At 47.4% G+C, this 23,409-nt stretch overlaps 1 protein-coding gene across 1 annotated transcript; it reads left to right on the forward strand.

Annotated features, from left to right (window-relative positions):
- Positions 1–447: 447 nt before the first annotated feature.
- On the forward strand, positions 448–22,852 carry GTPBP1 (GTP binding protein 1). Its single transcript, XM_075077411.1, has 12 exons — positions 448–663; positions 6,233–6,344; positions 8,850–9,030; positions 10,085–10,433; positions 10,884–11,007; positions 12,962–13,076; positions 13,536–13,680; positions 13,832–14,014; positions 14,735–14,870; positions 18,066–18,244; positions 18,759–18,956; positions 20,557–22,852. The coding sequence occupies exons 1-12, from the start codon at positions 472–474 to the stop codon at positions 20,647–20,649; spliced, it is 2,007 nt and encodes a 668-aa protein (XP_074933512.1). The 5' UTR covers positions 448–471; the 3' UTR covers positions 20,650–22,852.
- Positions 22,853–23,409: the final 557 nt, after the last annotated feature.

Raw genomic sequence — 23,409 nt, forward strand, 5'->3', positions numbered from 1 at the left:
GCTACTATCCGTAAAAACATCCCCTCTTTCTCATTAGCTAGCCCGAGAGAGTACCCACCCACCGGGGCGGGCCCTGCTCATCTTATGGCAGCGGCTTAGTCCCACCCAATCCCTGGACTCTTCTTATTCGATTGGTCCTTAGGGTTGTTTGTCACGAGGACCGACTCTTCCATTGGGTAGAAAGCACCGGCCACGTCGAGCGGGCTCTGTTGTGTGTGTATATATGGAAAACGAGTCGAGCTGGCAGTGATTCTCCCATTGGCTTCGCGCTCTTCGCGGGGGCGTGGCTCTCCCTTCATGAATAACAACTACTCCTCCCGCCGTCGTCATGGCTACAGGCTAATCGCCCCGCTCCTCCGCCCGTAATTGGCTGGCACCGCCTTGGCGGGCTGGGGGCGGGGCTGCCGCTCCTCCCGGGGCGGAGGGGCGGGCGAGGGGAGGAGGAGGAGGGGGAGGGCCGGGGCAGGGAAGATGGCGGCGGCGGAGCGGAGCCGATCCCCGGTGGGGGGCTCCCCCGTGCCGGCCTGTATGTTCGCCCCGGAGCCCGGCTCCCCGGGCGGGCGGCCTCGCGTACCGTCGGCCGCCTGTCCCCTCCGCGCCTCCTTCGACGCCGAGGACGGCGAGGCACTCAATGGCGAGCCGGAGATTGACCTCACCAGTAAGGTAGGCCCGGCGGGGGGACGGGTGGCGGCGGCGGCGGGCGCCATCACCCCGCCGGGGCCCATCATCACCCCGCCGGCCGGGGCCAGCCCCCCCTCCTCCCCGCCGCTCCCCTCACCTCAGGGGAGCGAGGGGCTGGAGGGGCCGCCTGCCTCAGCCCGGGTGGGGGGTGTCATCCCGGGTCTTCCCCCCGCCACCGACCCCAACATCACCCGTCCCCGGGCGCGGGGGGCCGCGCTCTGGCAGAGCCCCTGTACTATGGGGCGGCGGCCAGCAGGAGCACGGTGAAGTCGGCCTGCAAAGAGCTGAGAGGGAGCTGTGCCCCGGCCGGGAAAGCTGGCAGCCTTGTCCGCCCTCCCTCCCCTCCTCGGCTTCCCCGGGGAAGCGCCGGCAGCCGGTGTTGCATCCTCTGGGTCAGCGCAGGGTTTGAAGCTGACAGCTGCTTTAACGTCTCGCTAACGTTTTTGCTCTGCGCTGTAGTTATCCTCTGTACTTATCTCTGCTGCCAGTCGTACTAGTTCATGGGGCTTTCTTTGCAATCTTAAAAGCAGGTTGGAGCTTGTAACTTTTGAGCACGAGGGCTCAGCGACAAGGGTGCTTTGCTCTTGCAAACTGGGTTAAGTCAGCACAGAAAGGTTTTTTTCAGCTTGTGCAGTTCCTTTCTAGGATCCAAGTGTCAAAACCGTGGGGTGGTCTTATTTCTGTCAGAATCGGTCCTCACTTCCATCTTGCAGGAGGGTACGTTGTAGTAATATGTGCGTGCCAGAGCCCGCCACAGACTACATCAGCTGCTTTTCCACACCATCTTCTAATTTTTTCCCAATTGGCTGATCTCTTTAACCATATTCCTTTTGCTGCCAAGGATTTGATGTGTCGTGATGCCATCTCCCACTCTAAAGTCTCCTGAAAACTTGGTTCGGTCTGCTTGTAATTATGTGATTCAGAAGTCAGCATAGCTGGTGTTTCCTCCTGTTTTTCTGCCATCTCTCCTCTTCGTGCTTCCAGCTGGAATTGTTCCAAAATCCTGGATTTCCTTGCCCTTTGTGGAGAAATGGGGAGAGAGGAATTGTGGTGTGTGGATGTGGAAACGTTTGTTTTTGAGGGGATGACTGGATATTTTACAATGTGGTACTGTATTAAAGTGGATGTTATGAAGATGTCTTGTAAGATAGTAAAGAACAGAAATCAAACCTGCAGTATCTACGGCACGAACAGGTGGCTCAATAATGAGCTGGACAAGATTTTGATACAGGATGCCAATATTGATCTGTGCTATGTCTTGGACGTGGCTGATGTGGAAGAGGGCCCAGGAGGATGCCAAGGGCTGCGTCACTGATTCTTGACAGCCAGGAACCTGACCAAAACTCTGACGAAGGGAAAGGAATGTTTTTCTTCCACAACCTCCATTTGTGTTGATAGCCTGTCTTCCATTCCTAGAAATCTGCAGGCACTATGGAAGCGATAGGTAAGCATTTTTTTGGCCTTTATTACAAGTTACTGTTCTGTACAGCAGTGTATATACGCCTGCTACCTTTTCCCTAGACTTTTCTTTCATCCCCATCTTGGATGAGAGGTAAGACTACAAGCTCTGCCCCATCCCTCCAAGTTAGTCTCCTGCTACGTGCTCGGAATAGCAATCCCATACCGTGAGAACGCAGTAGCTAACCTGCCCCCCTCCCCAATCCCCCCACCTTTTCTGTCTTCCCAGCTGAATTGCTGCCCTCCAATTCCTGCTTAAAATGGTGATTCCCACCGCAGTCAATTTGTTTGCTAGTCGCTACTTCTGTCCTGGTCTGACCCACCCCCTCACTGTGTTACATACTTTTCTCCCAGTCCTCCCCCAGTGTGTTCATTGTAAAGTGTGCTCTTTTTAGAGGGGGACACTTTGGGATTCTGTTATCAGGTGCACCTTGTCAGCTGGTCAAGCAAACAGTTCCGTTCATCAGCACAAATTCATTAGGATGTCGATCTTAAGTGTTTGTTTTCCCTTCGGTACTAACACACTGCAGAAGTAATCATCTTTCAGATCAAAAAACGTCACGCAAGTGATATGTAGTAGTATTAATTAAGCCGGTACTTATATCAGCTGGCAGCAGAACATTAATAGTACTTGAACTATGTATGTCCACAGGAAATAGACAGCAAAATATGGCATTACAGAAGGTGCCTTTCCCCTAACTTCCGAATGGCTGGTGGTAGCCTTCCAGCCATGCAAAATGTCAGGCTGTGTTATTCCAATAAAGAGCAGCACTACATATCATATAGTATTTGGTTTGCCCTTAATCTTTATAGTTTGTCCGCCTCATGGATATGGAATGCGTCTTTTGTAAGGACTGCCCATAGTAGTGCTGATATAACCTCAGCTCAGTCTCACTGGTGTCTTGACCTTGCTGTTAATTAATGCTATGGCCTCTTGCTTGCTGTGGGCAGTGCAGAATGGCACAGTCCAACTTGTCCCCCTAGAGTAAGTTCAGACACCTGTAGCCATTACCCACCTCTGGTGTACGTTTTCTCAAAACTGATCAGAGGAAAGGTGGGAGAAGCCACCTCTCCCCAGAGATCGGGAAGGGACTTTAGAGATGGCACCTCAAACCTGTGAGTTATATTTCCTCATGCTATCATGAGAATAATAAAAAAAAATAACTGGTTGTTACTTTTTTGCCCCATAGGAAATCTGAGGTTGCTAGACCCATGCGGCTCCTACTGTTAACTGCTCAATGCCTGGCAAAGTGGAAGGAACACAAGTGAAAATTTTAGCTTTGTGAAAACCTCTGAAAAACATGAATATGTAGTGCAAGCGTGGAGGGGATTGTTCAAAGGTGAAAAGCAAAAAAAGCAGAGAGGCCAAGATGGAGTGCCTCTTTCCGACCAAGGAGATGGCAAAGAACAGGCTCCCTCTGTCCAGGAAACTAGCTAAAGAGATCTTCAAAACAGCAAGTAAAGTCTTACAGTGACCTAGTAAACTGCAGAACTGGCCGGGGGCTGTGGGCTGTAGAAGCAGCCATTAGAAATACTGAACGCCATTGGAAGGTGTGATCCATGAAAGCTGCTATTTGTTCTACACATCCTTCTCTTGATGTCCTTCTGTATCATATCAGCTGTAAGCTTCATTGGCCCCAGGGTAGGCTTTGGAGGCTATCTACCACTGGAAGACCCTTCAGCAGCACCTTTGCATGGTAGTGAAAGCAGCAGGGTGGGGGAAGAGTGTTTTAAGCTGATGTGTGCAGGTACCATGCTGTTTGAGCCCCCAGCCCTCCTGCCTGGCACCATGAAGAAAGGCTGCAGTGAGCTGCTCAGCTGAAATGTCCCCTGGTACTTTAGACGACACCCTGCCCACTCACACTGCTGAAGGATTTGAACTCACAGAAGAATTAAACTGATGATGAGGCCTGAAGAAACTGAAGTTCGTGTACCTCTGCGCTGGTGGCCTGTTATTTTATTGATCTTTATATGTGTAACAGTGTGTTTGAGAGATCTTCCTGAGTCCCTGACCTCTACTGGTGCACTGGCCTGAACAGTGAGCCTGTCTGCTGTGCTTCCAGGAATTCCTGAAAGTGCTCGATGGGCAAAACAAGCCCTACACATCATCACACAGCCTTCCATTCATGTCCCGATCGAGCCTCTGAACTGTTGCTGATTTCCCTCTCAATACATTTACACCCAGTGGTCTCCTTTAAGAAGAAAACCAAAAGAACAACTGATAAAGGCAAAACTCAGTCCTTTGTAGCATGAAATAGAAAGACTATGTGGCCTTCCAGAGCAGAGTGCTTTGCTACCCTTTGCAGACTATGCCAAGTAGTTCAAAGCCTTAGGTAGGGCATGCATCTAAAGTAGGCACATGAAGGCGATTGTCTCTCTCGTAGCTGTCTGGCTTTTACAGACACATACATATGCTCTGTGTGACCCTTAACATTTGAGGAAAGCATTGCTTAGGCTGCCTTAAACCTTCTAACCAGCACTTGCTGTCTGTGCTTCAGCTTTTCCAGATGCATGTATCACTATAGTTTTGAAAGCTGCTTAAGTGTTATTTGTGGGGTTTTGGGTTCCCTAACACTTTAGATTTCTAATAAAGGTCTTCTACTACTACACAGCTGATGTATGTGGTAAAGGTAGTTCCTCCTTGAATGTACATTGTGTTAGCTGTGGTAGCAATTCAAGCTGTGGTAGCAAAGAATGTTGGGCAGGCTTGAAGACTGTAATCATTGTGAACTGCTTTAAACTATACGTTTTAGGCAAATCTAGTACAGATTTCAGACTGGTCTTAGTGCATAGTGAAGGGAAGTACATCTTTCTGGGCATGATTTTGGAACGTGTATGTAAGGACGGCTAGTGGAAGTATGGATTTCATTGAGTTGTAGCATGGCACAGGCGTGCCTACCCATAGGGCTATCGGTAGGTGATAGCCTTTACAACTCCTGCTAGAAGTGCCTTTTTAACAGAAATGCATATCTTGATTGCAACAGCTATTGAGCGACTGTACCAGCATGCTTGGCCGCCAACAGATGTGTAAGCATGGAGGTGACCAGAGAGCAGGTAGCCAGTTGGTCCTGAATGGGTGATGAAGGTCTCCTTGGTCTGCCACTGCCACGCCACCATTGTGACCGCTCTGTGCGAGTGTCCTCAGCTGTACTGTATGAGAGACATGGGTTTTTACCAGAAATGGTGCTACACTATTCTGTTCTGAGAAAAATCCTTCCTGAAGCACTGTCTTGTTGTCCTCGTTTTCCGCTTTGTTTCTGTCCACTTTTTCCTTCTCTTGATGCCTCTTCAGGGAAGGGCAAAAGAAATTGTGGTTTTTGCAGTAACTGCAGTCAAAGCTTGTTGGTAATACAGCTGCGGGCTTGCAAAACTGCAGCTCTCCACTGGTGAAATGTCCAAATATGCTTGTACAAATTGCTTTGTGTGTCTGCCTCTCAGCACTGTAGCGTAAAGTACCTAAAGTTTTGTTACGAGCTTGGAAAGAATGCTTATTTGTGTTCTCTCCTTCCCCTCTGCCCTATTAGAAAACAAAGGGGGAGATCAAATATGCAAAACACTTACGAGATGCTCTAGGTTTTGATGCTTGGGTGTGCTCTGCAGTGAGGTCTGGCTGGCTGGTTCCTCTGGCTGTCCCGTCATACATACTCTGGGGGAGCCGTAGCACTCTGTGCAGCAGGGACTGTGGAGTACCCAGCTAAGGAATTTCTTTGGAGAAAATATCTCTTCCCCTTTCTGTTTTCCTTGCTCAGAAACATGTATTACGCAGAAGTGGAAGTTGGATGTTCACTTAAATGCGGCCTTTAATAATTTGTTACTTCAAAATGAGATGCTTGGTATTCTTACTTGCTTTGAAGTATATCTTCCAACATAAATGAACTCTGAGGTCAGACAAATAACCTTGTACGGTGTCACAAGGAAATAGCTGTCAGCAAAGCTGGTTTAAAAAAAAAAAAACAACACATCAGGAAGTGGTCCTTGAAAAAGAGCCCTTCTCTTTCAATAAAGCGTACAGATTGATTGTCCTTATAACTGAAGCTGGTTTTGAAATTGTTTGCTTGATGTCTGCAAATGGATATTTAAATCTTTTTTCCAGCTGGTGATGGTGAGTCCATCTTCAGAGCAGTACGACAGTTTGCTCCGTCAGATGTCAGAGAGAATTGATGAGGGATGTGGGGAGACCATCTATGTCATTGGTCAAGGATCAGGTGAGTGTAGCTTCCTCAGGAAAACACCAAAAAACATTATAAGAAAAACATAGTTCGTCTCACTGGGCTGCTGATGAAGGTAGTACTTATTTCTCCGGAGTAACTTGGAAACCTCCATAAAGTATAGCCAAACATGTGGGACAGATTCTTTTATTTTATTCCTGCCAGCAACTGTCTTATGTAGTGGAGCTAAACATATTTTTTTGTATAAAATCGTACAAGTTCTTTTTGGAAATAAAGCATAAGTTGTCTGGGCACACCAGGAAAAGACGAAGGATCTCAAATTATAACAACAGTTTTAGTACAAATGTCCTCAGTGTCTGACAGAGGTCTTGTTCTGTCTGGTTTTGTTCACTTCTCCATTGTAAATAACAATATTTTTACCCCACAGGAATGTATTGGAGATACTTCAGATAGCCAAAATATATGCTGCTGTCTTTCTTTGTTAGTGTGTGTCTGTACTATGGAGAGAAAGCTTTTCCTGTTCTCAGCGTGAAGGGACACATTGTCACATTAATTCAGGTGTGACTGCAGTCATTTGCCTTTGCAGATTTTAGCAGTTAGCATGGGTTCCCTTTTTGTTCTTTTTCACAATCTGAATATTTGCATCTGATGCTGGTAAAATAATATTGAACACGTCCTTGCTTTGAAATTGAAATTTCTCAATACAAAAAGAATTATCTATGGCTATCATAAGGCTAAAGGCATGTTTCAAATATATCGGATATCTGCTGGATATCAAATTGTTATGATCGGACATTCTACTAGTTACTACGTTTGAGGAAGAATATAAAACCCATGTCGTCAGTGCCAGGGTTGGCTGAGATAATGGAGGGAGAGTTGCGTTACCTCAGAAGTGTGTGCTTTTTAGGTTTTCTCGGTATCCTGAGAAGCAGCCGACACAGAAGAGAAGCCAGGATTAGGTGACCAGTTGTCATGCAGCCAGTATCATGGGCATAATGCTCTTGTGTCCAAGTGAGCTTCCCATGTGTAGTCTGAATCCTTGGTGTTTGGGATAACCACATCTGCAGGGGAGATCTAGCTCGTAGGGCTAGTAACTGCTTTCTCTTCTAGGATACCTTGTGAGGGTGTTAAGTGATGGTTGTTGCAATGATGTACTTAAAAGCAGGCATTTCTTTCTTAAAATATGAGCTTCTGACTTCATTCTGGATTACTGCGTAGTCAAGGCACATGGGGATCTTTTCTGTAAGTTGGAAAAAATAGCCAGCTGAAAATAAATCTTGACATCCCTGCCACTGTCCCTCCTTCTTATTCACTTTGAGTATCTATGATTTTGATCATCAAGGATACCCAACCCAGCTGACTGCGAGCGAGTGAAGACTGGCAGGTGTACCACTTCATCAGTAGTGAGCCTTCATGTCTTCTCTTGGCTCTTAGCCTCTCCTGTCCCCTGCTTCTCATTATTCTATGATCCAAGACACCAGCCGTGGTACTTTTTGTTTTCCCCACCGTCTCAACAGCTGCTCAGCCAGCTTATGAGCTAGGCTGGAAGTCACGCAGCAACTCTACTTGTCGTAGAGCTGTGCAGTAGTTAAAATGCTGATTAGTTCATGCAAACTGCAGTTATGGCTTACCAGCTGATGAGTCAGCCGTGCTTATGAATGCACACACAGCAATAGCTTTGGTCATCCAGGTGTAATGTGTCTCTGCACCTTTGTTGATTGGTTTCTTTGTTTTAATTTTTACCCACAGAGGAGATTCTGGCCTGAAATCTGTGCAGCCTCACAGTATCTGGGTTAGGAGAGAAGCTGAGAGCTGTGGTGGCTTGAAACTGTCTAGATGGTTGCCACTGGCTTGCTCTGACTGTCAGCTCTTTGCTTGGGTGGGCTGTTCAGAGGCAGCAATACCTCCTTGGCTTTTTCTGGCCTCATGTGCTGTCAGCATTTCTTTCAAGTGCTGGGATGAAAGCAGTGAGACATGCCAAAAACATTGTTTTAACTGGACTACGTGGGGGCTAAAGAAATTGCTGTGCAGGCCAGACTTGCAGAAAATTTGCTCTTGGGATGTGGTTTTATAAAATAAGCTGATTGTTTAAATTGGTCCCACGTTCACTGGTTAATTGTGGTGATATTTCAGTCAGAGCTTTCCTTTTGTTAATGCTTTCCCCTTTATTGCAATGGGAGAGGAGATGTTTTATCTGACTGAAGGAAACTGCACGCAAATCACCTTCACTCATCACCTTCAGTAAGGGGATGAGACAGAAATGTGTCTTTCTTGCCAATCCCTAAGTATTTGCTTGTAGAAATTGTGAAGAAAACCCCTCTAGGTGAAAAATGGTGCTTATCTAATATCTTCTAAGACTTAGAGTGAAGACCATCCTTTTTTATTTTGGGCAAAGGCTGCTTATTCTCTTTACATGTCTGACTTCCCCAGTCCACATATAAATCGCGACTGGTGTGAAAGTCCCAGGCAGAATGACACTGCTGCTAACTGTTGCAAGGTGGTGCTCACTGACTGTCCTTTGTCTCTTCAACATCATACTAGATGGGACTGAATATGGTCTGAGCGAGGCAGACATGGAAGCATCCTATGCCACGTTGAAGAGCATGGCAGAGCAGATTGAGGCAGATGTGATCCTCCTGCGGGAGCACCAGGAGGCAGGGGGCAAGGTGCGCGACTACCTTGTTCGGAAACGTGTGGGTGACAACGACTTCCTGGAGGTCAGGTGAGGAGCCGGGTGGAGACAGGGTTAGTCAGTAGCCCAGCTGCATTTTTACTGTGTGAGCAGTCCATGATGCTGAGCCAGCAACGCTGATTTGAGTCTGGGTGTTGTAGCTACCCAACAAAGGGACTTGAGCTTGACCCCTCCTTGCTAATGAAATCACCTTTTTGTTGTTGTTGCTGTCTCTTTTGTGAACAAAATGTTTGTGGAGGTTTGCCTGTGTTTAGCTGGGGGCTATTGCTGTCTGGGTGACAGCTTCACAGCTTGGGGATCTTTTGTGGCTGGAATCCCACTAGGAAGTCACGTGTGCACGTATGTGTGTGCATGTACGCACGCTGCTGGAATACAATACTTTTGACTAAGGGTTCAGTTCTATTCCAAGTCTGTGGTGATCCAAGTCACCTTTTAATGGACATATAATAGCTTGTGTAAGATGACTTGAGAGTCTGCCCAGACCTGGATGGAATGGATTTCCAACATTTGCCAACAGTTGTAATAGCTGCCTTTAACAGAGGCAAGGAAGGAAGTTGCTGTAGGAGAGGGTTTTCCCCTAAAACATTTCATTGTTGTTTGAGCTTTTCCTGTTCTGGGAACAGTAATTTAAATTTCTGAATTTCTATGCTCTCCCTGGCACCTGGTGCTATTGCAGCATGAGGAGTATGAGAAAAGCAGAGGTATTCTAGACCAAGTTGAGATTTAATCTTTCTTTTGAATTGCCACATGTTGAATTGCAGAGATGAGGGATTGGAAGAGAAATATTCTATGTGGCATCAAGCAATATCGGGTTCAGCTGACCATGTTCTGGACACCAGTGACATGTTTCCACAGTCTTCCACATCCTAGTCCCCAGAGTCCGGGATCTCCACTGTTAACTAATAACTGTGAAAGAATCTCTGCTCTGCTTGTGAAGGTCTAACACTTTTGAATCTCTGTTTGAAGGTTAGGGAGAAAAAGCTAGTTATTTGTAGGAGCAGTGGTGTCTGGGGGTTTTTTTGAATGATCGTTTTTTTCTTGAGGTATCAGATTTTACCAGGTCCCTTTTTCCTTTCCCCTCCAGGGTAGCAGTGGTTGGCAATGTGGATGCAGGAAAGAGCACGTTGCTAGGTGTCTTGACGCATGGCGAACTAGACAATGGCCGAGGCTTTGCTCGGCAAAAGCTTTTCCGCCATAAGCACGAGATTGAGTCGGGCCGCACCAGCAGTGTGGGCAATGACATTCTGGGCTTTGACAGTGAAGGCAACGTGGTGAACAAGCCTGACAGCCACGGTGGCAGCTTGGAATGGACAAAGATCTGTGAGAAATCCACCAAGGTCATTACTTTCATTGACCTGGCTGGTCACGAGAAGTACCTGAAAACCACCGTCTTTGGCATGACCGGCCATTTACCTGACTTCTGCATGCTTATGGTAGGTAGCAAGAAAAACGTACAGTACCAGCAGGCGCAGGGCTGTTCACAGCTTTAACAGCCACAACTTCTTTCCTATTGCAAAGTCCCTGTGGGGTTGTGGAGGGAGGCAGCATCTCCCAGAGGTGGAGAGCAGCAGCCACTGTGGATATCTAGCCAGGGCTCTAAGGCAAGTGTTCCAGGACTGTCAGTTGCAGACAGGCCCAGGAGTATGGTTCTTGAAAATGGAAAGATTTCTAAACTCAAGAACACCTTGCTAAAATTGAGGAACAATGAGTCCTTAGCCAGTGTCCAACAGCATTTGAAATGAGCTGGGTCTGCTCATAGAGCCCCAATGATGCAACTACGACCTAATCACAGCCTACTGCACGTCTGACACAAGACCTTCTCTGTAATGCAGCTCACTGCAGGAGGAATGTTTACATCACCATATCTTGTATCCCTGGTGTAGGTTGGCAGTAACGCTGGGATTGTTGGAATGACCAAGGAGCACTTGGGCCTGGCGCTTGCACTTAACGTTCCTGTCTTTGTTGTAGTGACCAAGATCGACATGTGTCCTGCCAACATTCTGCAAGGTGAGTCTTACAAGCTCTCTTCAGGGCTTTTACTTACCTCTGTATGTGCTGTTCTCCTCTGCTTGGGTTGAGGAATTACTGCTGGAGGAGAGCTGCTTTATCTGATTTTGACTGCATCTTAAACACCTTCCAGAAATCTATGCTTTTCCCTTGCCCATTTTGCAGGCAGTTCACTTGTAGTCACAATTTCAAAATTGCCTGAACTGGGGGACTCAGCTGGGCAACCCAAAAGTTTTTGCTACAGGATTTTCCTTAATTGATCTCCAAGGGGAGAAGCATGCAGTTGGGGTTCTGCCTCTCCTTTCTCTCTGGATATTTAAACCTGGAGGGGAAGTCTGGAAGTTCTCTTGAGAGCTGCTTTCCTCCTTGCCCACAGTTTGAGTCTTATCTTAAGCTGTGATCAGACTTGTTCTCTGGCAGCCATTAGGTGAAGGGGCAGCAGCTTGTTACATCTTGCTCACCTGGGCACTTCTCAGATATGCTGTCCTAACTACAGCAGCTCCTTCCTCCATCTTGAGCAACCAACCAACACTTAGTAAACCATGGTTCAAAGCAGCTGCATATGTGAGCTAAGGTAGCAGGACTGGACTAGACACAAGCGGGGATGGCAGTGAGCAGTAGGGGCTAGCGACTTTTTTGCTCAGCAGCAGTTAAAGCAGCACCTCTAACCCCAGCAGTGTCCCTTTAACCTATGCTTGACATTTTTTCAGGCTGTGACCAGCTCTCACCTTCAAAATTCTCTTGATGCGTTTCTCACACCTTCAGGAACATGCTGTGGTTAATTGGAGCAATTGTTTTTTTAGATAATCAGTCCTAAGAATCATGAAAGTGAATGTTCCCCGTACTGTCTGTGGTTAGTTCATTATTCTAAAAATCCTAAATATGTTTCAGGTCAACAGATGCATGTGATCAGAAGATAATCTAAATGTCTCTCTAATAGATGTTTGGCAAATAAATGTAAGGCCTGACCATAGATAACTGGGAAGGAAGGAGAATGTTTGGCTTGGGGTGAGGAGAGAAGAGCTGCTCTTGGGAGAAGCCACTCCTGTGTCATGTTCTGTTTAAATTAAATAGACACAAGATTTGGCTTAAGTGATCTGTGAAGAGCAGATGGCATGATTAGATGTTTGTGTTTCTGTATCCAAAACAGTACTTTCCCCATAGGCAATCATTTGATCACAAAAAACATCTAATTGGATGACAATCGCAGAATATAAATGATTTGCTCTTTTAAGCCCTTACTAGCTTCCCCCCCCCCCCCCCCCATTTATTGTAACGCACTTTGCAGGAGGCTGATGCTAGTGCATCAGCTAATGCCCCTGCTGGCTGATAGGTATGAGGCGTAGAAAATAAATTAAAAAGAGGCAAAAGATCAAAGTCGGGAGACATGAGATTTGTCCCAAAATATTTACTTCTGAATCTGGTCTACCTACACTCTTCTAGTCTGTGACAGTGATCTTTACCTCTTTCATGCCTCTCTAACCTTCTTGGGCAGGTTGATTGCCAGGGAAAAAGTGAGTTGAGGTTTGTTTGGTCAAATTGATTTCTAATTCACATATTCTCAAATATTTCAATTCCTGACTGCTGCTGGGTTTCATTGAATTCAATATGAAAAATCCGTTACAGGAAGAGGAAATAACCTTGTCACTGCTTAAAGCTACTTAATAGCCATAAAATGCCTACTTCACAGCATTGCACTAGCAGATGCAAACATGTATGTCTGTTCATGTATGGTGTTGCTTGGCAGCGGGCTAGCTGGCATGAAATGGAAAATAGAATGGCCCCTAAGTCTCACCTGGGCTGCAGCAAACTCAGTCTCACTCACGCACCTTTAGCCATCTCCTCCTGTCTATTTGTGGCAAGAGCACCAGTCTCCCTTCGGGGAGAGACCCCACAAAAGCGGTTTGTAAAGACGGGAGATGCTGCCCTAACAATATTCATTTCACCCTTTAAGAAACCCTGAAGCTGTTACAGCGACTGCTGAAGTCCCCAGGGTGCAGGAAGATTCCCGTGCTGGTTCAGAGCAAGGATGATGTCATTGTAACAGCCTCCAACTTCAGCTCAGAGAGGTAACGGGAGTAGAGGAGAGTCATTTCTCTTTCGATCCTATTTGGAGACTGGGTGAGAAGATTCAGAAAGAGAGTCCCATTGTCTAGATGTGTGAAGGTTGCATCTGCCATGTGGTGTGTTAATTCCATCAGAATGTGTTGATTCTGAGATTGACCTGCTTGTGTTCCCCTCTCTGAGACAGAAATGAGAGGCTGCTTCTGGGCAGTCTGTGGAAGATGGCAGGGTATTCGGCTTCCTTCAGTCCTGGAACCTTACACCTATTCCTGAATGTCATTAGAAGGCAGAGGCAATGTTGCAGGTTTTCAAATATGGGGTGTTGCACATCTGACTGCTTGCCAGGCTCTCCCTTCCTAGCAATGTGTATTGAATTCAGTCCCAAGATTTTGGATGTCTCCCTACATGTGGAACTCCAGGCAGGGAGGTGAACTAACTCCATTTTCATCAATTTTGCTTTGCAGGATGTGCCCAATTTTCCAGATTTCAAATGTGACGGGGGAGAACCTGGATTTGCTGAAGATGTTTCTTAATCTCTTGTCTCCACGGACCAGTTACAGGGAAGAAGAGCCAGCAGAATTCCAGATAGATGACACTTACTCTGTCCCGGTAAGGGGCCTGGTATTTGGAATAATTTTCCGCTCCTCCTTTCAGGTTGAAGAGGCATCTTCCCTAGAGAGAGGAGTTCTAGAGCTCTTCTGCTACCGTGGTCGAGTAACCCCAATTACTGGGTTTTTTTGTTGTTGTTTTTTTGGCATAGGGCGTAGGAACAGTTGTGTCTGGGACAACGCTGAGAGGCCTAATCAAGCTAAATGACACCCTCCTGCTGGGGCCAGATCCTCTTGGCAACTTCCTACCTATTGCTGTCAAGTCCATCCACCGCAAGAGAATGCCTGTCAAAGAAGTGCGGGGAGGCCAGACTGCCTCCTTTGCTTTGAAAAAGGTGAGGTGATCTGCTCTAGACTGCCAGAACAGGAACAATCCTCCTAATTTTAGAGTGCTCTTGGAGTTCAGCTGCAATCAGACTGCTTCTGCAAACCTCAGATGCCTCATTTCACAGCACGTTAGAATCCCACAGAACCTCTGTGGGTCCTAAGTCCTGGTTGCTCCACCTGAGAGCTGCCAGGTAGTAGCAGCAGCAACACCCAAGGTAATAAGGGATAGTGTTGGAGATGTGTGACAAACCGGAGGCATTGCAAGAAAAGTCTCCTCTTGTGCTGCAGCTGCATTAGTGGCTTCTGTCAATAGAAGCTGTACTGATTTTAAGGGGTTATAGTTTAAGCTATACCAATCTTAATGTGTTCAGCCTTATCATTTTGTGATAACAGACGTCATGGTTTTGGAGAGATCATATGCTGAGGTAATGTGCAACCAGGATTTATGTTTTGCTTATAAAGGATCAGTGAGTTAAAACTTTTGTGTCAGTGTCCAGCATTCCCAACACTCTAACTAAAGCTTCCTTAGAAACTTCAGCTGCAGCCTTTTTGATTTTTGTAATCCATAACATTGTTACATGCTGCTAAACAGCTCTGGCTTTGCCTTTTGGTGAGCATGACTTAATAGCTGTGAAATACCATAGGATCCTTCTGGATGCAGTCAGACAGAGAAGCAAGTTTCTTCCCTGGAGAATCATGCTAAGGTTTTTTGTGTCTCTGCTTTTCAGATCAAGCGTTCTTCCATCCGGAAAGGCATGGTAATGGTGTCACCCCGCCTGAATCCACAAGCTTCATGGGAGTTTGAAGCAGAGATTCTGGTGCTCCATCACCCCACCACCATCAGCCCACGATATCAGGCCATGGGTATGTGTCTCAGTGTTGGTTTGTCTTTGTTTCCCCGTGGTAACAGTTTGTATCAGCTCTAGCGTGAGATTCTCCTGATGGCTCGGTCAGCCTGAATATAAGCTATGGTTCCTGGTTTGACCTTTCCCAGCAATGCATTAGAGAGAGGGGAGGGAGCTGACAGGGAGTGGCAAAAGCTGTAGGTAAAAAGAAGGTCACAGAATCACAGGTTGGAAGGGACCTCAGGGATCATCTAGTCCAACCTTTTTAGGAAGAGCACAGTCTGGATGAGATGGCCCAGTACCCTGTCCAGAAGACTCTTGAAGGTGTCCAACGTGGCCAGGTCAACCAGTTCCCTGGGGAGATTATTCCACTGGTTGACTGTCCTCACTGTGAAAAATTTTCCTCTCATGTCCAGTCAGAATCTTCCCAAGAGCAACTTGTGTCCATTTCCCCTTGTCCTCTCCATGTGACTCCTTGTAAAAAGGGAGTCTCCATCTTCTTTGTAGCTACCCCTTAAGTACTGGTACATGCTGATGAGATCCCCTCTAAGCCGCCTTTTCTCAAGGCTGAACAAACCCAGTTCTCCCAGCCTATCCTCGTATGGCAGCTTCCCAGTCCTCTGATCATCTTGGTGGCCCTTCTCTGGACCCCTTCCAGCCTGTCCACATCCTTTTTGTATAGCGGGGACCAAACTCTACACAGTACTCCAGGTGTGGCCTGACAAGCGCTGAGTAGAGTGGGATAATGACTTCTTTCTCTCTGCTGGCAGTGCCCTTTTTGATGCAACCCAGCATCCTGTTGGCCTGCTTGGCCGCAGCAGCACACTGTTCGCTCATGTTGAGCTTCCTGTCCACCAGGACCCCCAGGTCCCTTTCCACAGAGCTGCTCTCCAGCCAGGTGGATCCCGGTCTGTGCTGCACTCCCAGATTATGTTTTCCCAGGTGCATGACCTTGCACTTCTCCTTGTTGAACTTCATAAGGTTCTTGCTGGCCCACTCCTCCAGCCTATCCAGATCTCCCTGCAGAGCGGCTCTCCCTCTGGAGTGTCTACTTCCCCACTCAATTTGGTGTCATCCGCAAACTTCATCAGGCTACACTTGATGCCGTTATCCAGATCGCTTATGAAGATATTGAATAACATTGGGCCCAATATTGATCCCTGGGGGACTCCACTTGTGACAGGTTGCCACTTGGATAAGGAGCCATTAATCACCACCCTTTGGGTGCAGCCTGTCAGCCAGTTCCCCACCCACTGCACAAACCACTTGTCTAGGCCACAATGATTGATTTCTCCAGGAGGAGACTGTGGAGGACTGTATCAAAGGCCTTGGAGAAGCCCAGGTAGACAATGTCCACTGCCCGCCCCATGTCAACCAGGCAAGCCACTTTGTCATAGAAGGCCACCAGGTTTGTCAAGCACGATCTGCCTTTAGTGAAGCCATGTTGGTGTTTCCCAATCACGTGCCTCATTTGACTTGTGATGGCCGCCAGGAGGATTTGTTCCATAACTTTCCTACAGGTTGAAGTAAGGCTGATGGGCCTATAGTTACCCGGATCCTCCCTCAAGCCTTTCTTGTAGATAGGGGTAACATTTGCCTTCCTCCAGTCCTCTGGGACACTCCCCGTTCTCCGTGACTTCTCGAAGATTATGGAGAGTGGCCTTGCAATGATGTCAGCCAGCGCTCTCAACACCCTCAGGTGGATGGCGTCAGGGCCCATTGATTTGTAGGGGTCAAGCTCCTGTAGTAATTAATGAACTAACTCTTCCTTCACTGATGGTGGGTCGGTGTTTGCATCAACTGGCAATTTCATTCCCAAAGCCTGGGACCCTACAGTGCTGGTAAAGACCGAGGTGAAGAAGGTGTTCAGGACCTCTGCCTTTTCAGCATCATTGGTGATTGACTCTCCTGTTCTGTTTAACAGTGGGCCTATGTTTTCCTTCTTTTTCTGCTTATGGTTGACGTGTCTGAAGAAACCTTTCTTGTTATTTTTGACTTCTACGGCCAGTTTCAATTCGAGTTGGGCTTTTGCTTTTCTAACTGCATCTCTGCATGCTCTGGCAATGCCCTTGTAGCTCTTGATGGATAATCCTCCACTTCTCCATCTCTGGTATGCTTCCCTTTTGGATTTGAGTAGACCCAGGAAGTCATGATTGAACCATGGGGGCCTCTTGCTCTGCTTACTTCCCTTTCCTTTGTAGGGGATAAATTGGCTTTGTGCTTCCAATAGAGAGTTCTTGAAGAACTCCCAGCACTCACTAGCTCCTTTGTCTTCCATGGAAGCTTCCCATCGAATCACTCCCAACTGAGCCCTGAGTGAACTGAAGTTTGCTTTTCTAAAATCCAGAACCCTTGTCTTAGGGCTGACCTTCAGCACACTCAGCAGGATCCTGAACTCTACAATATTGTGGTCATTGCAGCCAAGGCTATCACTAACCAAGATATTACAAAGCAGGCTTTCTCGGTTTGTGAACAGCAAGTGCAGCAGTGCCTCATTCCTGGTTGGCACATCTAACATTTGTATCAGGAAACAGTCCTCTATACATTCCAGGAACTTGGTGGATGACATGCAAGCTGCCATATCGTTCTTCCAGCAGATGTCTGGGTAGTTGAAGTCACCCATCAGGACCAGGTTCTGTTGGCCAGAAGCTTGCTTTAGTGCCCCAAATATCGCTTCGTCGGCATCGTCATCGTGGTTAGGAGGTCGATAGCAGATACCCACTGTGAGGTCCTGCTTGGAGATGACCCCTTTGACTTTAACCCAGTGGCATTCAATAGAGCAGTCACAATCACCATAGTTGACTTCAATATATTCAAGGTTTTCCTTAATCAGGTGTGTGACTCCAGGTGTACTCGGAGCCTGCCTGAGCCAGATCTCCATGGTGCAAAGATTCTTCAGCTTCAAATGCTGACTGAGAGACTCATTTTAGGTCTGCCCTCTAGCCTGGCTGCTTGACATGTAGGACTCTGTTGAGGATGCTTCAGGAAAGTCTCCATTCAAAGGCAACTCTTCTAGCCTGTATGTTTTTTTCTTTTTGACGACTGAACAAAGGCAGCCATGTGCCCTGTATAGTCTTCAGTACGCAGTAGATTTTTACATTCCAAACTCAGCGCTGGTAGCTGTAGGGTAGCAAGAGCTGCCTTAGATGTTTGTCTGAAGCTTATTCCACTAATGGCATCGGCTGTTGAAAGCCTTTGTGCATTACATTCACAGTGCATTGTGGCAGCATCCGTCAGACGGCCACGATTCTCAGCATGGACAAGGACTGCCTGCGGACGGGGGACAAAGCCACAGTGCACTTTCGCTTCATCAAAACACCGGAATATTTGCATATAGACCAGCGTCTGGTCTTCCGTGAAGGCCGCACCAAAGCTGTGGGTACCATCACTAAGGTAAAGGCCGAGGAGTCTGACTTTTTTTTGCCCATTAGCTACTTTTGGTGCTGAGAAGCCAGCAGGAGAATCTGGATAGCTCTGGAAAATTGGGGGAAGAGGCCATCCTTCAATCACAGATGTCACCCCTGACATAAGCTGCAGATGGCCAATGTGCTTTGTTGTGTGTGGGTGTTAGCTGATGTCCGTGAAGGAACGTGAGGGTGGGGAGTGATCCAGATGCCTCTGGTTCTTATGGCTTGGTCTCTTTTTGACAGCTTGTAGCTGGTCCCTTTGAGTCATGTTGTGGGGGGCTGAATGTCACCTCAGCTGAGTGGCCCTTTCTACCCTCCAAGGGTTTTTGAGGGCAGCTCAGAGGCCTAGATTTCTTTGAACAGCTGCTGCTGCATTCTTCTCCCAATGGCCATTGGTATCAGTTCTCACAAAGCTTTTTGTTAAAAAGCAGCATTGAACCTTGCCATGTTGGCCTAGCTATTTTCATGCTGATTTTGGCCTCTCCCTTTGTAATTTGCAGTTACTCCAGACCACCAATAACTCGCCAATGAACTCCAAGCCACAGCAGATCAAGATGCAGTCAACCAAGAAGGGAGCTGTTACAAAACGAGAAGACAGTGTTCCCCCAGTGGGCTCAGCAGCTGGAGGCCCACCAGTTGGGGATGAGGCCCCCTCAACAGCCGCAGCGCCACTGACACCTGCTGTCCTGCAACCACTGGTAAGTGAGGAAAACATCATGTCTGTCCTCGCTGTTTGCATCCTGGTTTCATCTGTTGGAGGAAGGTAGGGTACTCTAAAGCACAAGCATTATCCCCTCATACCTTTGAACTCACCTTGGGACTCAACGTGCAACAGAAACAAATAGAATTATAAGTAGTCTGTTAGCAGAAATCAGAATTCTCTGATGAATGGATGACTCCTCAGGGCTGAACTTTCTGCAGCTGGCAGCTCAGGGTCCTGGGACAATTCGGGTTGGACTTCAGGAAGTGTCTAGTCTAACCTCCTGTTCTAAGTAGGATTAGCTGTGAGGTCAGACGAGGTTGCTCAGGGTTTTATCCAGTCATGTCTTGACAACCTCCAAGGAGGAAGACTGCACAACCTCCCTGAGCAACCTGTTTCACCACTTGACTGTGATCACGGTGAAGAAGCGTCTCCGTATAGCCAGTAGCTGAACTAGTGAAGCATCTAACAACCAGTCACAGAATGGGTTTCTGCTGCCTGAATGAGAGGTAGAACATCCGCACACCAGAGGAATTACAACCTAAGTAGTAGTATCAGACACAGGTCGTCTGCTTTGTCAAGGAGGGAAGATGGAGATATCCAAGGAGGAGGAAAGGCTTATCTCTTTCAAGAGAAAATTATTATGTTTTGCTGGTTAGGTCTTCTCAGCTCAGCTTGTCCAAGAAGGAGACCTAGCCTTTCTGGCCTGAAAGGAATGGAAACTTACTTCTAACTGCAGGCTTGGGGAGCTATTTATCAGCTTTATTACATGGATCTTCTTTTACTGTACTTATATAGTAAGCAAAAGGTTCAGGAATTGATTCTGTCAAGAGGCATGGTCAGTGTTCCCCTTCTTAATTTTAGCTATCTTAGTTGTCATTGGTCAAATCTCGCCCTCTTGAGCCAGGCTGGCTGCTGAAAGAGGGCCCTCTGGCAGGGATTCTCTCCCTTTGCATATGCCTGCAGCTTCTTACTGATCCCCCATCTCCTCCTGGTCTTGTTGTAGCGTCACTGGTTGTAAGTAGTGCTCCCAGCTTGCTCTTTGTTTTGTCCCTCCCTCTGAGAGTTTGTTGTGCTTCTGTTCTTGCTTACCTCTGCCTCTCTCTCTTTGCTGCATCCCCTCAGCCTGCACTGGATGAAGAGCCCCACATCCGTGAGGGCAATAAGGTATTTGGCTGCTTTAAAAGAGAACGGTGGGCTTGCTGGCCTGAGGCTGGGAACAGAGCCAGGTTAGCAAGAGAGCCCTGGTAGGGGGGTGGGGGGCTCTCCTTCCATTCTCCACAAAGCCAAGGGAGTCCGAGGCCTCGATTTTTTTCAGATGCTGAGCCCATGGCACCCGCTGATTCTCATGGGAGTGAAAATTGGGAAATCAGGTCCTCCCTAGCTTGAAAAGCTGAACTTCATGGTGTGTCTGTCTCTCCTCCTTCCCTCATGGTGTGTCTGTCTGCCTCATCTCCTTCCTGCAGTGGTAGGAAGCTGATCAGTCACAACTGCCCTCCAGCTGTCTGAACGTGTGTGTAATCCATCTGAACTCCTGCTGTGCTCATACTCTGATTCAGAAATTGCTGCGCACTGAAGTGTATCTTCTTGTTTTTCAGTCAAAAGTTGGAGGAGGAGGCCGGCGACGTGGGGGTCAGCGCCATAAAGTGAAGTCTCAGGGAGCCTGTGTGACTCCTGCCAGTGGCTGCTGAATTTCTTACTCCTCCTCCCTCTGAGGAATTCCTCCCCTTCCCTTCATTTCTTATCCAAAAGATCCAGAGCAGCTTAAACCAAAACCCATCCCAGCTGATTGGCTGCAGAAGATTCGTCCCTCCTCCCTGAAGGAAGTGATGGAGAGGAGCATAATTTATAAGCTAATGAAGGTGGTAAGACACACAGAACTGAGTAACTGACACCTTCCTCCTCCCCCTATCGACACATTTTTGTACATCATGGGCTTAGTTTTTATTCTTATTAGTTTTTATTATATTTTGTGTGCATGAAGATGAGAGGGGAGTCTGGATAGAACTGCAAAGAGCCAGTTAGCTGCCTCCCTCCTCCCTCACCCCATTCTGCCCGCAGGACTTGCTGCTCTCTTCCTATTTGCTGTCTCAGATCCAGGGGTTATCAAATGCCTGAAATTTCAGACTTGCAAAGGTTAAAACACATTGCTTAGGATGGCTCCATAGGGCATTGTTTCCTCACCACTGTGGCCCCATGCCAAATATGCTTCTGGATTCCCTCCATCTTAAACTGTTTCTAAGTGGGTTTAATTTGATGTGATAGTGACTGAAGTTTGAAGATGTGAGAAAGATCATTGGTTGGAAATCTAACAGGGAAACAAACTGGAAAGCAGTTCTTTATGTTAAGTTGAGGAATCCTATACTAAATACTTGTCAAATATGTTGATAGCACTTAAGATTCTAGAGTCAGAATTCAGTGGGCTAGCATTCGCCCATCCTGTTCCCCTTCCCATCATGTTGCTTTTCCTATTGTTTGTTCAGTGCACATTGGAGCAAATCTAACCCGCCTCTCAAGGCTGCGGCAGCTCAATTGACAGTATTAAGAATACAGTGCAGGAACACTCGGTCCGTCCCTTGAGCCAGAGAAAGCCTTCTCACCTTGACGGACAGAGGTCACAGGTGGTACTATACCTTTGCAAGAGAGACACCAGGCAGACATGACCTCCCCTTGATTTGGTTTACTCCAAGATTTCCCAAATCTTTTTTTGGAACTCACTGGCCAAGCTTTGCCATGGCAGAGGTAGGATTTGTCTTCTCCCCTGTTGGCCGAAGAGGGCAATGATGAATTGGTACCAAACCTACAGAGGTGCTTTCAGGTTTGGAAGTATGTGGCAATTTTTCTAACTTACTTTTTTTTTTTTAAGTGTATTTTTTTTTTTTAATGACAAATTCTGGCTTTTCTAGGAAGGCCCTTCAAGGACGGTCTAAGAATTAGCTTTATTGTTATAATGTGGTTTTTTTTAAACCCTGGGTTTTGCAAATGATCAATTCCCTGTGTATTTTGATCTCTCTTCTTCTAACCCTGCCTCCTCGCTTGGCTCCCATGAGGACAGGAGTTATCCTCTGCTGGCTTGTGGGGAGCTGTGGGAGCATAGTAGCATTTTGAGGGAGGAGGTGGCATCCTCAGCGAATCGTTGCTCTCCCCAGCAGGTGCGGTCAGCCTCGGTTTCTTTGAGGGCTTCCTCCTCCAATGAAGGACTTTAATTAGAGGGAGACTGAAAAGTTTCTGTCCCTCCTTAGCGGGTTGTTCCTGTTTCTCGCTCTGTGGCACCTGTGTGGAGGTCATTCCAGTTCACCTGGTGATTCGAGGTAGGCTTTCAGCTGACTGAGGGACAGCAGGCTCGGGGCGGGAGGAGAGCGCATCTCCTGATGCCAGCACCAGCAAGCCAAAAGCATTAAGTGGCACGGGAGAAGTGAGGAATGTGGAGATGAGGGTACTTTGCCTTAGAGACTGCAGTGGCCTGAGCGTGGGTGGAAGCGGGGAGGTCAGACATCCCCTTCCAAGCTATGTGCCTAAATACCAGCACTCTCCTGGAGAGGGAGGAACTATAGGCAGCTACAACACTAATAGCACCCACATTGTGAGGGGGTGTGAAGTGTGGCTAAGCAGGGCACGAGGGCCTGGTTCATTTGTCTTCTGGCCCTGTAGCAGCATCAAACTGCATCTGATTTCATTGCCCTCTGCTTCCAAGGGAGCAGGGAGCTCCAGGCAGTTTTCTCTTTCTCCATTGCTTGTGCTCCACATGAAGGAGACTGCCAAGACTGGAAGAGGGTTTACTTCAGTTTGTGCAAAGGAGGTGGTGTGATCTCTCTCTCGTGACCAGCATTCAAAGATCACTCAGGTGGTTGTGATCTATAAAATAAATTTTAAAAAAGTTTGTTCCAAGTTAAAGTATGTCTTGTTCCTTTTTGTCCCTCTGGAAAACCAGCAGTTGCCGCTTTAATGCTGAAAGCCAGACCAAGCGTGTTTGCCTGGCACCATGTTCTTTTGCTGGCTAGGAACAGAGGCTGTGTTTGTAGTGATGGCAGGGGAGGACATGCGTGCCACAGGAGAGCTGCTGCTGAGACCCTGCACAGCCCCGGCAGCTTTTACACTGCCTAAGATTTAGTGCTTCTTGGCGGCAGAGTGGTGAAATAAGAATGCTTGCATGGTGTGAGCTATGCTGTAGATGAGTTGCATATGCATGTTTGAAAAGCTGCTATAGCAAACCATTTGGGTCCAACTCTGTTGGAGGTATTTTGCTAGAGGATGCGATTTTTAGCACAGCATTTCCACTGCCTGCATAAGCTTGTGCGGCCCTGGGCCTTCACAGTGATTTGTACCTCACCTGTTTCTGTAAATACAGTGGGACCCTCCGAGGGCTTGGAATGGGCCTTTTCCTGCCTTCTCAGTTGATCTCACATTGGTTCACGAAGGCTTTTCCTGCCCTGCACAGCCCTTTCCTAACA

The sequence above is a fragment of the Phalacrocorax aristotelis genome, chromosome 1 (genome assembly GCF_949628215.1).
Source record: "Phalacrocorax aristotelis chromosome 1, bGulAri2.1, whole genome shotgun sequence".
Taxonomy (NCBI): Eukaryota; Metazoa; Chordata; class Aves; order Suliformes; family Phalacrocoracidae; genus Phalacrocorax; species Phalacrocorax aristotelis.

Bases quoted from the DNA above. Each gene is read 5' to 3' on its own strand.
- GTPBP1 (XM_075077411.1), top strand. From the start codon at position 472: ATGGCGGCGGCGGAGCGGAGCCGATCCCCGGTGGGGGGCTCCCCCGTG. The intron at 11,008-12,961 runs GTGAGTCTTACA...TCACCCTTTAAG, and splicing joins TCCTGCCAACATTCTGCAAG to AAACCCTGAAGCTGTTACAG. The intron at 13,077-13,535 runs GTAACGGGAGTA...TTTGCTTTGCAG, and splicing joins TCCAACTTCAGCTCAGAGAG to GATGTGCCCAATTTTCCAGA.